At 33.9% G+C, this 16,924-nt stretch overlaps 1 protein-coding gene across 5 annotated transcripts; it reads right to left on the bottom strand.

Moving 5' to 3' along the window:
• Positions 1 to 4,482: 4,482 nt before the first annotated feature.
• On the bottom strand, positions 4,483 to 8,154 carry LOC142523007 (uncharacterized). Of its 5 annotated transcripts, none has more exons than XM_075626643.1 (4): positions 7,888 to 8,154; positions 5,901 to 7,627; positions 4,914 to 5,821; positions 4,483 to 4,823 (listed from the first exon to the last, which is right to left on the bottom strand). In XM_075626643.1, exons 2-3 carry the CDS (start codon positions 6,870 to 6,872, stop codon positions 4,955 to 4,957), a joined length of 1,839 nt encoding a protein of 612 aa, XP_075482758.1. In that variant the 5' UTR covers positions 6,873 to 7,627; positions 7,888 to 8,154; the 3' UTR covers positions 4,483 to 4,823; positions 4,914 to 4,954. The 5 variants fall into 5 exon arrangements, with proteins under 5 accessions (XP_075482758.1, XP_075482759.1, XP_075482761.1 ...); XM_075626644.1 differs by having other exon boundaries at positions 5,901 to 7,541; XM_075626646.1 differs by having other exon boundaries at positions 5,901 to 6,906.
• Positions 8,155 to 16,924: the final 8,770 nt, after the last annotated feature.

The following is a 16,924-nucleotide window of genomic DNA, read 5'->3' as shown; positions in this document are numbered from 1 at the left end:
CACAGTTTTAATCAATTAACTTACTTTTTTTTTTCTTCCAATTTTAGTTATTTTTTATGAAGTTGCTGACGTGACATTGGACAAGTCAGTATTCGGATGAAAAAATAGTAAAATCGTGAATTAGTAAATTAAGACCTTAAATTGACCGAAAACAAAACCAAAATAAAAACGTGCATGTTACATAACAAAAAATGTTATTTTCCTTTTAAGATATTAGTACTTCCACACATTCTTGAAACCCTCCTTTCCATTTTCAAAATATACATCCGGACAACCTGCGCACTCAAGAATTTTAATCAGGGTTGGCTCAAATGATATGCAAAAATTAAAGTTTCCAACATGAACAAAAAAAAAAATTTAAACAACGAAGGAGACGAAACTTAATTAGTTTTGTAAAAGTTGTGTATATCTTGATGATCTTTTGCTACGAGACTTGAGAGAGCTAGCTTCATTATTCCACCTCTTAACATAGCCTGTCCCCCACCACGTACATTAATCTATTAACGTAGGCCATGAAAACTAACAGTTAATACTAATGAAAATGATCGTGTGAGATGCTTACTCTGCATTCATTCCTATATTTTCATACATATAGTATACAACGTGTAGGTGATCATGAGTTCGATTCTCCCTGCCAACACATTTTCGAGAGAAGCTATCACACATGGTTTGATACTGTATTAGCGACGGAGTTTACGGAGTAAACATCGAAGGATAATGGCCGCGGGTTTCTACTCATAAAAAAATGTATATTAATAGTGTGACAGGATGTTATTGGTCAATTTTTACAAAGTTAATGATCGTTAATAAGCTGACCTCTAAAATTAAATAAGATGAGTTGTTCTTTGATTGTGATTTGAAATTATTATAATTTACTACTAATAAACTACCTAAATTCCATCAAGAAATCTCCAAATATAATCGTTTGTTGTTTGTTTTGGCGTACGAGAGAGACGGGCCCCCTTCACGATCACCAAAATTTAATAGTAAAGATTAATTATTACTCATAACTGTACCATTAATGCCTAACAGTTAGCTCTTATGTGTTACAAAATATTGACAATTTCATTGGACTCAACTTCCCTCTACTCTACATTCTTGTACATTTAAGACAAATTTTGCCTTGCGGGGATCCTTAACGGGGCGGGTTACCCGGCCCGGATAAACTTACTGCACACTAAACCAGATATTAATTCGGGGCTAAATCCATTATATTTTGGAAATAAAAATAGTTGATGTGCTTACGTTCAATAAGGTTACTGCATGTGTGAGAAACTAAGGAGATCAGACGTCACAAAAATAAATCCAATTTGATAATGTCAAATTATATACATACATATATATACATACATATATATATATATATTTTCTGAATTAGGAGATATGTTTATTACAATTGGATTTCGAACCCGTCGCCCAGTTTGGGGACTTTGAGTCTGTTTGATGTGCTATAATTAACCATCAACGACCCATTGAAAATATTTAATCTACGGCATTTATCATTTTAATATTTTATTTGTTATAATGGTGATTGGATTTATTCAGTAAATTAATGTTATGATTTGGAACTAAAATAGACGGTAAAGGGTTTTTCCATATACATGGATTTTTGATATAATATTTCCTTTGGTTTAGCATATGAGAGTCTTCAAAAGAACTCCTATCAGTATGGCCTATTCTAATAATATTTTCTTTCTGAAACGGAAAAATTATATGGTTATATATTTCCCTCATTATTATTTTTTGAAAAAGCTAGATTTTATATTGTGAAACTTTAATTTAATTAGTATCGAATTCTCGATTAAAATTTTTTTACGAATATATTTCAGTAAGAAGATTATGACTGTGTTCGGATAAGTAATTTAAAATTGTGTTTAGTGTCTTATAATGAAAAAAACTTTACAATGTGTGTTTGGACAAGATTTTTGTAAAATTTAATTTAAAATAGCTTTCAAAAAATTGTTCTAGAGGTATTGTTTTTAAAGAATAGCTAAGAGTTTTTTTTTGTATTTCTAAATTTTTTAAAAAACGTGGGTCAAACATGTAACAAATCCAAGAAAAAATGAGCAAAAAAATAAAATTAAAAGATTTTTAATTATCCAACACATTGTTAATTATTTTTAACTATAAAATATTTTTCTATAATATGTTGAGTTGAGAAACACAAAAATCTTGATTTTGATTATAACAAAATTTGTTATTGTATTTCTAACATATTTACTCAAGTATGAAGTTGATAGCTCAATTTGATAGCTGAAACTCGAAATCAACCAACTTTAAAATAAGGTGAATTATTGTGCTTTTATTATATCACACGGCTCAGTGATGCAAATGAAAAGCCGTCAAAACGAATGAATTAGAAACACAATTTCACACAAGTTATACTTCGCAACAGCTCAGTTAGTTCAGATGTTATCTAGGCGAAATATTAGTAGCAAAATTGAGCTGACGGAAACGGAAACAATAATCAGCTCAGTCTAACCAATTGTGGTATATTGGTCATTATCTCAATTCGAATATTCAAATGAAAAGATTTAGTATGTATTAAGAAAATAAGAGAATGATCTACAAATCTCCTTCACAAGTCAATATCTACATCGAATCAGAAGAAATTGATAAACCATGATGAAATTGCTGGTTCTGCACTACATAAAGAACAAGTTTCAGATTGCTAGTAGTCTGACCTGTAGAACATAGCTCTTTCATAAAAACTTGGAATTAAGTGATTCTCGATTCCATGAAAAGATCAGAGATAGAGATACAATTTTCATGTTTATTACTTTGCCCAGAAATCGATGAATCAAGAGTTATAATCAAAAGAATAGAACATCTCAACTTGATCAGCTTGACTTGGTTCAGCTCTAGTCAGACCAAACAGATATGATGGCAGATCAGATCAGACCATCAACAGCCCTGTTTCGCAAAAAGGCCAAAAATGCGAATTTGACAATTGCAATGTTAGAATTCATATACAACATTTTCAAATGATCATATTCTTGTATATAACATCTATATCATTCTTTGAGTCCATAAATAAAATTTATTGAAGATCAAATGCAAGCTTTGGAAGATGATCCAAAGCATGAGCATCATACATTAAAAAATTAGTTAGGATGAGAGCAAGCTCCAGTGTGAGTATACATTTGATATATATATACATACATTGTAAAATTTCTCACAGATAATCACTCACACATATACATGAGAGTTGAGCTTCAAATTTTAGACGAGTGAGTTTTCACATAAAGGTATTAAATATTGTGTTTGTAGTCTTGGTATAAGAGACGTTAAATATTATGCGGATTATGATGTTGCAGCCTATAATCGAGTGTGCTAAGAGTTTTAATTAGGCAATAGATAAATCTTAAGTTGAAATTGGTTTGTATAAGAAGTTGTATAAATCAGAATCTTCTAGTTCATAGCGGAAGAAGGGGTGAACAGAGGAGTTGTTAATCTCCGAACATACATAAACAAATTCATATCTATTTATTTATTGCATTAAATTATTACTCTATTTTTTAAACTACATTGTTGAGGCATTCTGTGTGTTCTTCAAATACCCAAAATATTTCATATCAAGTATTTGTTAAAATATTTCAACCAAAAAGATTTTTACACATCCAATTTGCATATATTTTAAATGTTTTTCAAAATGATTAATACGAGAAATTATTTTGAGTATCTTTCGCATGGTTTGAAAATCAAACTCGATATAATTTTTCGATGTTCAATATTTTAAAAATTGAGCCATCGCGGCTCAATGCTTCTCCGCCAATCCATCCTATCAGAATAGTTGGTCAATTACATATTTATGCTTAAAACAAATTTTATAATATTTTATAATTTTTTTGTAATTTATTTATTTTACAAATGTTTTATAAGCACTTATCCAAAATTAGTTATTTTTCAAACATAGGTTATCTATGAAAAGTCATTTGATCTTTTACTTAAAAGCGTTTTTCGTATTGAAATTTAGATAGAGTGGTTTTCTAAAAATATTTTTTAATGAGCATTTTGGATATAAAATTGTTGGGTACAATAATTGTCCTTGTTTGGTCGAGCGATCGAACCGTGGTGTTTGAGCTGCTGTGTGATTTAAAAGATTTGAGTTGCACCATTACTATCAGCTATAGCTTTTGGTTAAACGACAAGCGCTCGGTCCTACAAAAACTCTTTAATTTGGTTTTAAAATAATGATCCGTGATACATTAACCAACTACATCACATATACTTTACTCTAAAAATATTTGTTAACAATTGGCTTCAATTTTTGTCCATGAATTTTAGCAAGTAAAAAGTTTTCTTAATATTCCACGGTATACGGAAATTTTCTTGTGTTATAAACAATGTAACATCTCCTGTGACACGATTTAAATTTGTGACAGGTGTATTATACAATTTTCGAAAAAGATTATTATGTAACAGATCTAAATTGTATAACAGCAGAAGATTTATGTTCATACAGAACAGTACAGGTTAAAATTCTAGCTAAAACACAAGTACATAAATAGAGTAATTTGTTAATTACAACGTTGAAATGTTTCATATTTCTTATCCCTTTCTGTGTACATCTCATATATCAAAAGCTGGCTTCAGAAAGCTTACAAAAAAGGATTTTACAGCCATCAGATCGTTTGCCATTCCTAGAAATCGAGTTTCTCTATCTGTGAAAAGCTATATAATATGGCAAAAAGAATTATCTGTAAAATTCGAGGTGCCGGGAAAATCTTGAACTTGTATATGTGGATGAGGATGAGGATCCCTGGCGGGCTTGCTTCTTTCTATGATTTGTTTCTACTGTTGGAAGCATTTTTCATAATTTCCTGTCATGATTCAAGAACAAAATAGAAACCATTAGGCAAAATTCAATAAATGCCTTAGAGGAAAAAATTCAGAAGATAGCAACAGGTTACATCTGAATATCGAACATGATTTTGTCGTAGGTAAGAATTTTTCACGATAGTTTCCCACTTGGAATTGGGGTATTAGAGCTTTTCAGATTCTGTTTCTTGGAGTGAAATTGGGTTGTACGATGTGGACTGGAAAATGGATTGCCTAAAGAAACTGAAGGCAGTGTACGCCGTAGCCACGATTCAGCAGGCGATTTTGGTAAAGGTGGAGGTAAAGGAGATTTCAGACATGCAGGATCAAATTCTATTTGACTATCTGATTCTTGATTATTTTCATCTTTCGCGTAAAAATTTGCTTCAGATAGCACTTCTGTGCGTTCCCGGGACATGACATCTTTATCAGAACCAGCTACATTTCCAAGCTTTGACGTGTGAGGGTATAGAATTTCAGGAACTGAAGATTTAAACGCATCACTTTTTACCATATGTTTTCTGCCAGCCAAAAACTTCGACCACTCACGGGAGATGACCACTGGCACCTCTGCTTTTGCACAAGATAAATCTGAAACTGGGAGTTCCGTTTTATTTACAAAATCCATGCACATAGCCTTCTCAGATGCGTTGCCTGATGGATCTGGTCCTCGCTCGTTTATTTGTTTCTTTGACACATCTTGCAAAGCCTCGAACATTTTACGGGACGATGCTATTTTCTTTGCATTTGAATTCTCATTGTTATTGGGGATACCAATAAATCCAACTCCTTCACGAAATGGAGACTTCGGAGATTCATTCCGATAAGGAGATATGCTACCACTTCTGTTTGGTCTTAACGGAGACAATTCTGATTTATACAAATCGAAGGAATTCAAGAACTGATTTGATCCACTAGATAACTTCTTCTCAGATTTTAGCAATTCCCCTGGCAGCAAACCAGAATTAGTTCTTTTCGTACGAGGAACATGACACGAATTCTGCAAGGATTCAATAGTTCAATAACTAATTATATTTTACTGCTCTAGTAAAAATTTACAACTGAGAATTGAAGACTACCTTGTCCAGGGGTCCACTGAATGCTTTCCCAGTCTGTTTCCTAATATCACTGGCAGAAGATGACGTGGTACAACTTTTCAAATTCATTCCAGCTAATGGATTGAACAAGCACAAAGAATTTTTTACACGAAACCGAGGAAGAATCCCCCACAATTTCCCCGATTTTTTAACCTTAATCGAAAACTCATCTTCATCTTCACTTCGCACAGTATCAGTATACTCCCTGTAATATGGAATGGAATCATATTGCTCAAGTAACAGCTTTCTTTCCCCGAAAACCACCTTCTTTCCTGGTTCCCTCTGTTGCTTGTTAACCACTAATGCCTTCTTCACAACATACTGTGGCGTCTCTATGACAACAGCCTTAGCTGCAGGCAAGAATCTATCCATCATTAAATCTCTTGTTTTTTCGTCGACAGAAAAAGTTTCAGAAGGTGCAAAGGATGATGATATCCTTGACAATGTGTCAAGTGCATCAGTATAACCATCGTCCTCACTATCTGTGTCAGATTCATCTCGATGATTTAAACTCTCATTGATCAGATTCTCCAGAAGACTAGAATGGTCACTAAAGGAAAATGATTCAATCTGTGGCATGTAAATATCCTGATCAACAAATCTTTCACCAGAGTTATACTGGGAGTGAAGAACCGATACCCTACCTGGGGGCAGCCTTGGAATTTCACCTGAATTACGTCTGATGGTGTTTGAAGGTTCCTCTACTGTATGAACCAGGCCTTCAACTTCACGTTTCGGTTTTCCAGGGACCTGTTCCCAGTGAAAAGGAACAGCACCTGGTTTTGTCACCTCCTCGGTTTCCCAATCCGATTTGTTCAAAGGAAGAGATAGCTGTCGGGTGGGTATCACTTTTGCTGTCGCCTTATCTTTTACGAACTCTGAAGAGTTTAAAGGTGATGAATATCTCCTTACAGATAGCAGCGGTGCGTTAAAATCGATTTGCCTTTTCTCCATTAGCTCCCTGAAGTACGGAGCTCTGTTCTCGACACTATTAACAAGCACATTAAAGCAAGATCTTTTCGAATTACTAGAGGTATTAATACACAGAAACGCAGCAGAGATTGAAGAACAAGGAAATGGAAAAAAAAAAAGATTAATGAGCCATGACTACAAATGTTCTTGAAATGTTTCTTCAGGAAAATAAGCATCACCAAACAGATAATGGTTTTATAATTTTCGAAGAAAGAATATCTCACAATTAACAGACGGATAAAAAAGATTGCAAGTACTTGATCAGATAGATTCAATAGTCAGCCAAGAATTTAGGCGATTCAATGGATTTGCAAGTAAAACTAGTATTTTTTAAAAACGTTAAACACAAACTCTTAAAAATTCCGCCGCCCCTAATGTGTCTGTCCTGATTCTCAATATTAGCAGAATTTTCCCAATATAAGAATCATCCATCAAAAGATAAATAAAAGACTGCAACTCAGAGATCAGATACAGGGAAAAACATTTCTTCTCTGACCTTTTTTCCCTCAACCAAGCTCAAAGTTAGGGAATTTCTCTAGAATTCTACACCAGAACTCGTCATTACTGAGCCATTGCTTGAGGGGGCACTCTTTCAATTTGTTACTTATCTCTTTTAAATGGATGCGCTCGCCTACATTTATTCTCTAAGAACTGAGAAAATCTGTCAGAAAAGGGACAAAATCTCTTGCCAATATATTGAATCCCAATAAATCTTGACCGAAAAAGTAGTCAAGACACTAAATTTCCCACAAAAGAAAAAAATTTACACGCGAAACAACTGACAGTTAATGCCATGATCTGATTCCTCGTTAAAGGATACTCACAAGCCTTTCACCCAAATAAATCAATAGGAAATTCAAGAAAGAATGACAACTATCAAATATTCAGAAGGTAGATTACAATAATGCACTACAAAATATCCCAAAGGGATCATCAAAATTCGGAAAAAAAATCCAAGAAACCAAAAAAACAAACAAACCAGATTATCTTTACTTACCCGCGGCCGAGAGTGAAATATAAGACGGCTGCCTTCCTTGATTGACGGCAACAAAGAGGAGTAAAGGCGTGAAAAACACGAAAGAGAGGGACATGCAGAAATTTAAAAGTTTACCAGAAGTCCTTGCTCGTGCTTCTAAAGTGAGAGCATTTAGTAGGGAGGTGGAGCAGTCGTGATTATTGAGTGATACATGCATGTGGGATTTGAGACTCCGGTGGTTGATCTTCACTAAACTTGTATATGCATAAACAAAAATTCATATATGATTTCAAATTTTTTTACTCAACAATATAAATATTCTGTTGATCCCACGTGCGTAATTTGAGATAATAAAGCTCGAAAATAAATAATAAACTGGACAACGAGATTTACGTGAAAAACCCCTAAAAATTATTAGGGTAAAAACCATGGGCAAAATGAAAAGAATTCCACTATAATATTTTGTGGTGTACAACTCACTCACTGTGTTTCCAAAGAGAACACACACTCTCTTAATACAGGAGAACAAAACACCTAAGAAATATTATAGAACTAAACACTTAAATACTTATAAGATGAGAGAAAAATCGAAAAACGGATGATTTCAAAATGAAAGGAGGAGCTCTATTTATAGAGCTTCATGTCAGTGTGAAAACGTGTATAAAACGCGTTCCGTCTGAACGCATCCTACCGCGTATAAAACGCGTTAATGCATTTCCTATTTGTTGTCGACATTTCTCCCACTTGGAGATTTGATTGAGAATCAAACACATCTCCACACATCCTTTCAATATTGACATTCCATGCTGCTTACGTTTCCTCTAGACCACTTGAGGATTTACACCACTCAAACTTATCAATGTTCACAGGCTTGATCAGAAAATCAGCTATGTTATCTTTTGTATGATCTTCTGCATATCCACGCTTCCTTCCTCTACTACTTCCCGCACAAAATGAAATTGAACTCCAATGTGCTTCGTCCTGGAATGAAAGGCTGGATTCCTTGCGATGTGCAAGGCACTCTGACTGTCACAAAATAAAGGAACATTCTCTTGTTTGTGTCCGATCTCCTCCAATAACCTTTTAATCAATATTGCCTCATTGCAACCTTGAGTAGCTGCCATATAGTCTGTCTCTGTTGTAGATAACGCCACAACTGTTTGCAATTTTGAAACTCAGCTTACTGCTCCCCTGCAAGTGTAAACACATAATCAGTAGTAGATTTCCTCTTATCAGGATCACATGTATAATCTGAATCAACATAACCCCTGAGTGTAAAATCTAATCCTCCATAACATAATGCAGCATTCGAGGTACCCTTAATGTATCTAAGGATCCTCTTAACAGTGCTCCAATGCTCTCGTCCAGGATTCACCATATACCGACTAACTGCTCCCACTGCTTGAGCAATGTCCGGTCTTGTACAGATCATAGCGAACATCAAACTTCCCACTGCTGATGCATACGGTACTCGAGACATCTCCATCCTCTCTGCTTCACTGCTAGGACACATCTCGGAGGATAACTTGAAGTTAACAGGAAGAGGGGTCGAAATTGGCTTACTATCTTGTATGTTGAAGCGTTGCAAGACTTTCTTCAAATAATTTTTCTAGGAAAGCCAAATCTTTCTGTTACTTCTGTCTCGATGAACTTGCACCCCTAGAATCTTGTCTGTTGCTCCCAAGTCCTTCATTTCAAATTCCCTAGCCAACTGTGCCTTCAATCCTTGGACCTGATCTTTGTTGGGGCATGCTACCAACATGTCGTTCACATACAACAACAAAATGATATAATCCTCAACAGACCTCTTGAAATACGTACAGGGATCTGCACTTAGTGTGTTGTATCCAAGGCTCATGATATAGGAATCAAATCTCTTGTACCAACACCTCGGCGCCTGTTTGAGACCGTAAAGAGATTTGTTCAACCTGCAAACCAAGTTCTCTTTGCCTTTTTCCGCAAAACCTTCTGGCTGGAGCATATAGATTTCTTCTTCAAGATCTCCATGAAGAAATGCCGTTTTCACATCTAGTTGTTCTAGATGTAGGTCAAACACCGCACACAATGCCAATACTACTCTGACTGTTGTAAGCCGAACCACAGGAGAAAATATCTCATTGAAGTCAATGCTTTCTTTCTGAGCATACCATTTTACCACCAATCTAGCACGATACCGCTCCACTTGATTATTGCCATCACGCTTGATCTTATAGAACCATCTGTTTCCAATGGCTTTCCTCCCTCGTGGTAGTGTAACAAGATCCCAAGTTTTATTCATGTCTAATATCTCAAACTTTTCTTGCATTGCTATCATCCACAGGGGATACATCAGAGCTTTGAGTAGTCTCGTGGAAACTCGATGGCTCACCATACTCTGATAATAGACAATATGCAATGTTGCTTTCAGTGACATAATCTGAAAGCCAAACTGGTGGTCTTTTGTCTCGAGTTGACTGCCTCACATTGGAAACTTCAGACTCAACATGTTCTTGTTCTTCGTGCTCTGGTACTGGTTTCCAAGAAACTTGACCTTCGTCTGTCTTATTCTCCACCTGAAATATAGTAGTTTCTGAATTCAATATGCCTTTGTCTCCCTTTAATTTATCTTCTTCGAAGATAACATCCCTGCTGATGACAAGCTTGTGAACAGTAGGATCCCACAAGCGAAACCCCTTTACTCCATCAGCATAACCCTAGAAGATACATTTTCTGGATTTCGAATTCAACTTTGATCTTTCTTGCTCATTGTACAAAACATACACCGGACTTCCAAATGTATGCAAATGAGAATAATATGTCGGCTTCCCAGTCCACATCTCCATCGGAGTCTTCAGATCAATCGCCACTGAAGGAGAACGATTGATAATATAACAAGCGGTTTTGACTGCTTCTGCCCAAAATGACTTTTCTAGACCCCCAGTTCTTAACATAGCTCTTGTTTTGTCCAACAAGGTCGTGCTCATCCGTTCCGTCACTCTATTCTGTTGAGGTGTGTAAGCCGTCGTGAACTGTCTCTTGATGCCCTCATGTTGACAATATGCATCAAATTCGTCACTGGTGTATTCTTTTCCATAGTCAGTCCTCAAACACTTGATTTTCTTTTCTGAATCAAGTTCAACCCGCGCTTTGAAATCTTTGAAGATCTGGAAAGCGTCTGATTTTTTCTTGATTGGATACACCCAACATTTTCTAGAGAAATCATCAATGAACGAGACAAAGTATCTCGCTCCTCCTATGGATACAACCGGTGCTTGCCAAACATCCGAATGAATCAGCTTCAATATGCTATTACTCCTGGCAGTAGAAGTGTCAAACTTTAATCTGTGCTGTTTACTGGAAACACAGTGCTCACAAAAGGGTAGTGACACTTTTGTAAGTCCCGGCAGCAGCTTCCGTTCTGAGAGAATTTTCAACCCTCGTTCTGACATATACCCGAGCTTTCTATGCTATAACATTGTTAATTCTTCTTCTGAACCAATTGATGCAACAGTTAGTTCTGCCTCTTTGTGTGTTTCTCCCAAAAGTACATACAGATTTGCAGCAACCTTTTCCGCCTTCATAACCAAAAGCGCGCCTTTCACAATTTTCATGATCTCGTTCTCTATACGAGTTTTGCACCCGATGTCATCCAATTGCCCCAAGAACAAAAGATTTTTCGTCAGTTATTTCACATGTCGTACCTCATGTATGGTGCGAATGGTGCCATCAAACATTTTAATTTTGACAGTACCGACCCCAGCGATTTCCAAGGCATGATCATTTCCCATGAATACAGATCCTCCTGAGACTGGTTCATAATGATCAAACCATTCTCTCGGAGACGTCATATGCCACGTCGCTCCTGAATCCATAATCCATGTGTCACAAAATTTGTGCCTACCTTCTGCAACATTTGCTGCTTTGCTGAATAATATTTCACCATTGCCTGAAGTACTGACCACATCTCCTTGAGAGCTTTTATCGATACTCATACACTTTTTCTTGAAGTGCCCTTTACCGCCACATTTAAAGCAGTAAATATTTTTCTTCTTACTTCTTGACTTTGATCTACCTCGCCTTTTGCTCCCACTGGAGTCACGGTCCATAAATCTTCCTCTTATCATCGACAAAGCCTCTGCCTGCTTCGAAGTTACCAATCTGTCTTCCTTATTCTTGCGCCGGCTTTCTTCTCCGAGAATCGCAGTTAAGACATCGTCAAATCTTAGAAAGCCCATCAGAATATTGTTGGTTATGTTGATAATAAGTTGATCATATGAATCTGGTAGACTTTGAAGTAGAAGCTCCGCACGTTCATTTTTCCATATTTTATGCCTCATGGAAGTGAGTTAGGCAAATAAAGTATTTAGTGTATTGATATGGTCGGTCATCAATGAAGATTCCGCCATCCGAAGAGTATAAAGTCTTCTCTTTAGGAAAATCATGTTGTGTAGCGACTTGACCTCGTACATCTTTGTCAGAGTATCCCAGATAACTTTGGCTGTTATTATCTCAGATATACTTGACAAAACTTCGTCTGCTATAGCCAAGTGTAAATTGGCAACATCATTATCATTCATCTCATTCCACTTTCCATCATCCGTAATCTCCACCGGTCTATCTCCAATAGCCGCCAAGCAATTTTCCTTTCTTAAAACTGCTTGTATCTTTATTTTCCAGAGCATAAAATTGCTTCTATTGAACTTTGCTATCTCGTATCCTTACCGTCATTATGTCTACAACAATTTTAGTAGACCGGACAAAATAATCCCGCCTTAAATAAAAAATATCAAAAAATCTTTTTTGATGTGGAAGATCAGTCTAGGCTGCAACCACAGAGCATACTCAGAATTTTAAGAAATTTTAAACCAATGCTCTGATACCACTTGTTGGTCCCACGTGCGGAATTTGAGATAATAAAACCCGAAAATAAAGAATAAACTGAAAACCGAGATTTACGTGGAAAATCCCTAAAAATTATTAGGGTAAAAACCACGGACAAGATGAAAAGAATTCCACTATAATATTTTGTGGTGTACAACTCACTCACTGTGTTTCCAAAGAGAACACACACTCTCTTAATACAGGAGAACAAAACACCTCACAAATATTATAGAACTAAGCACTCAAATGCTTATAAGATGAGAGAAAACTCGAAGAATGGATGATTTCAAAATGAAAGGAGGAGCTCTATTTATAGAGCTTCCTGTCAGCGTGAAAACGTGTATAAAACGCGTTCCGTCTGAACGCATCCTACCGCGTATAAAACGCGTTAATGCATTTCCTATTTGTTGTCGATATATTCTTCGGTCATCCTTTTTCAAAATTAGATTGTTCATAAACACGATTTCTAATGTATTATTTTTAATTGGGAAAACTTTATCTCAAAACATATTCTTATACGTAGAATCTTAGAGACACATGAACTATTGAGTCATGAGCAACGTTATCAGGTCTGTTTTTTAGATAGATCACAAAATTGGGAGAATCAAATTTATAGACAGATTTCCTATTTATCTTTATTTAATTCACTCAACAAAATTTGAGACGGGCATAGAATATTATACTGGATCATGTGGTAAAAAATTCAAGCGTAGACCCAATGATCTTGGGTGTTTGTTTGAGAGCTTATGTGGCTAACACGTAAAATTCTGCATCCATAGTAGAAACAAGGGGAATGGACTAGCTCTCTACGGATGTTTTAATTGATAGAATATGTCTATTGTGAGACGGTGTCACGAATCTTTATCTGTGAGATGGGTCAACCCTTTGATATTTACAATAAAAGTAATACTCTTAGCACAAAAGTTGTATTTTTTCATGGATGATCCAAATAAGAGATCTATCTCACAAAATACGATCCGTGAGACCGTCTCAAACAAGTTTTTTCGTAGTTGATAAAGTAGATGAAATTAAGTTGATGATTAAGATTTTGATTTTCTCTATCAACACTTTTTCGAGTGAACTTTTCACACAAAATTTGTCTAATATCATTTACCTTGACTAATATCATTTATAAACTATCGTGTCGGTTCGAAAACTTACTCAACGTAACTAAAAGACAAACACAGTCTTGACAGGTATATTGTTGGATGGTTAAAGTTTTAAATCAACTGCCTTTATTTTATTTTATGGGAACAATTTAACACATGATGATTTTAATGGGCGAACAATGTAGGGGGACGCTCAATTAATTTCATACAAGTAGACGAGAAATGATCAATAAATCTCCAAACATTTCTTTTATTTGTTGTCTTTTTCTGTATAAAAAATATATATACATGTGTTTCGGATGAAAATCGATACAAAATATTAAAAATATAGTACTAATATATGATATTTGAGTATTAAATATTTCAAATTAAGTGCTGATATATGATTTTTGATTACCCAAACATGTGTAATAAGTATTGATATTAATGATTTGTGTATTTTCTCAGATAAAAAACAGTACAAAACACTGAAAATGTGATGCTACATATCATATATGAGTATCAAATGTCTATAATAATATAAGATAATTGAGTACTCAAACAAATGTAGTAATTGTTGATATTTATATAGTTGTTCCAATTTTATACTCAAAATATTATTTTTTGTATTATATCTAAATCAGTTGGTACTCAAATATCATATATTTATATCATAATTTTAATGTTTTATATCAATTTTCATTATACGGGTTCAGATAATGCAAAAAACTTTTTGTATCAATCAAAAAGTGCGTAAAAAACTGGAAGGTTTAACTTTTTTCTGTAAATAATACATTTAATCAAATAAGATCATATATACCATAACCACACTCCAAAATTTAACTTATTTCTTATATGTTCTAAGTAATATTTTTTAAAAAAATAATGAAATAATATTTAATCTTAGTGGAATAAAGATGCACGTTGAAGTAATAATGGGTGAGGAAAAAAGTCAAAATCTTATAAAGATGTGTAGAGTAAATGCATTCATATTATTTGAGCACACATCTGATTTTGTTATCAATATTTTTAAAATAATAATAATAAATTATTCTTATGAAACACAATCATAAAGAAAAAAATTATAATTTTATTATTCCTATATATTTCTTGATTCGCTCAGTCAATATTATCAAATTTCAATTTTAGTCTTGAGCTTTTCATTTTTTACGTTTTAGTCATTTTTAATTTGAAAATATGTTATAACATTGCATACGTAGACGTCAGTTTGACATCTTATATGTGTCACATTGGAAAAATGACTAAAAGTGATCGAATAAAAATAAAAACAAATTTAGCAGAATAAAAATGAAATTTAATGACACAGTGAACCAAAATTGCATAGAGATTAATATATGAAAAAAACACTAATATTGAAATTTACTCGGAAGATTACGTTTCCATCTTAGATATGGAAAATCAATAACACATCTTGTTTGAATATTTTAGTTTAAAAAGGTTGCATGGTTCACTTGAATTCAATTGTGTTTATGTCGGTGACAAACCTGAATGATGACGAAATATCATCTCTCTTGTGAAAGAGCCTTCGGTATGGTTAAGTTTGTATATAATTTTTACAATGGCCACAACAAAGTATCGGAAATTAAATTTAGGAAAGTTAACTTTTTGGCCCACGAAATTTTTTAAATTTGGATATTCGATTAAGTTTTCAAATTTTAATTTTGATATACTAGCTTTGAAATTTTTTTCAATCATATTTCATTGAAATGTTAACGTGACACCGAAATATATTAATATAACGTCGACTGACTTATCTGTTATCACATTTTTTTCATGCATTTCTTTCTTTTTCGTGTTCAATATAAGATTAATTGGTGCGACTAAATCGAAAAAATTGTTAGAAACTTGGATTTGTAGTAGAAAAGTTAATTTTTCAAAATCAATTGGCTAAAATATTGAACAAATTAAAATTCTCGTTGAATTAATATCATTATAAATGAGAGCATTAGTTCAACATCTTAGTCAATTAATTCCTAAAAAATGCCCATCTTCTACTACAAATCAAAGTTTCTCACAATTGTTTCGATTTAATTGAGCCAATTAATCATATATTGAATGCGAATAGATATTTGGTGTTATTTTCTCATAGAGACAACACGCTGAAAAAAATATAAAAAATGTACTAAAATGTTCAAATTTACTAGGGGTTGTTAGGTCGACGAGAATTTTCACAGACATATTGTGAGAATTTGCATATTAACAGAGAGACTGAAAATGATCAAATTCGTTACGCAGAGAATATTAGCTCAATGAGAAGTTCACTGAGTGTATTTTGTGCAATTATATTGTACCTTTTACCTTTCCAATTTAATATATTAGATTAAGTTTATCGGTATTTAATAAATGCAAAATTGATTTCTTTTGTACATTAACTTGTTCAATCAATTTTCAAATTTAGTTTTGATATATTATTTTTTACTTTCGGGCTATTTTGGTCAAATTATTAATGTGTAATTTGAAAAGTCACCAACTTGTTATGTTAATTCAACAATTTTTGATATTATAAGTCAACATTTTGGGGCCACGTGAGCAGTTTTGTATCACATAAACAATTAGATCAAAATAACATCAATTAAAAATGAAAAAACCAAAACCAATTGATCAAAACTCTAAATTAAACAAATTAGTGGACGGAAAACTATTTTTCCTTGATAAATTTTAGTTTCTATTATTTAAGGCTGATGAGATACTAGCATAAATACATCCAATGAGCCGATTTTAATTTAGCTATGTGTGGTACATATATTTTCATGAATCACACATGTTTGGATATTTGGATCTAACATTAAGATACTATCCTTACGATAATATAAATGACCATATCTACTAGTATTTGTCGTGGCAGGCATTTAATTCCTGAAAATAATGTTGCCAATTTATCTTCCGATGGGTTATCCGACAATTAATGAAAGTTTTAATTCTTTCTGGGAAAAAAAGTGGTTAAGTTTTAAAACGCATTGAGCCCACTTTAATGTTTTTGTGATCCCTGCAAAATTATTTTCGATACCTTCTATAATTTTTATGGGAATTTTTTTTTTGGTTCACATAATTAATCCAATTTTAAGTTTTCTTTCATTAAATTTTCAAAG

This window comes from Primulina tabacum, chromosome 13, assembly GCF_025594145.1.
Source record: "Primulina tabacum isolate GXHZ01 chromosome 13, ASM2559414v2, whole genome shotgun sequence".
NCBI lineage: Eukaryota > Viridiplantae > Streptophyta > Magnoliopsida > Lamiales > Gesneriaceae > Primulina > Primulina tabacum.
This window is presented reverse-complemented; position numbering and strand designations above follow the sequence as displayed.

What these genes read in the sequence shown, in the direction of transcription:
- LOC142523007 (XM_075626643.1), bottom strand. Translation starts at nt 6,872, where the DNA reads ATGGAGAAAAGGCAAATCGATTTTAACGCACCGCTGCTATCTGTAAGG. An exon ending in TCAGTGGACCCCTGGACAAG is followed by an intron (nt 5,822 to 5,900) that starts GTAGTCTTCAAT and finishes GAATCCTTGCAG; the next exon opens with AATTCGTGTCATGTTCCTCG.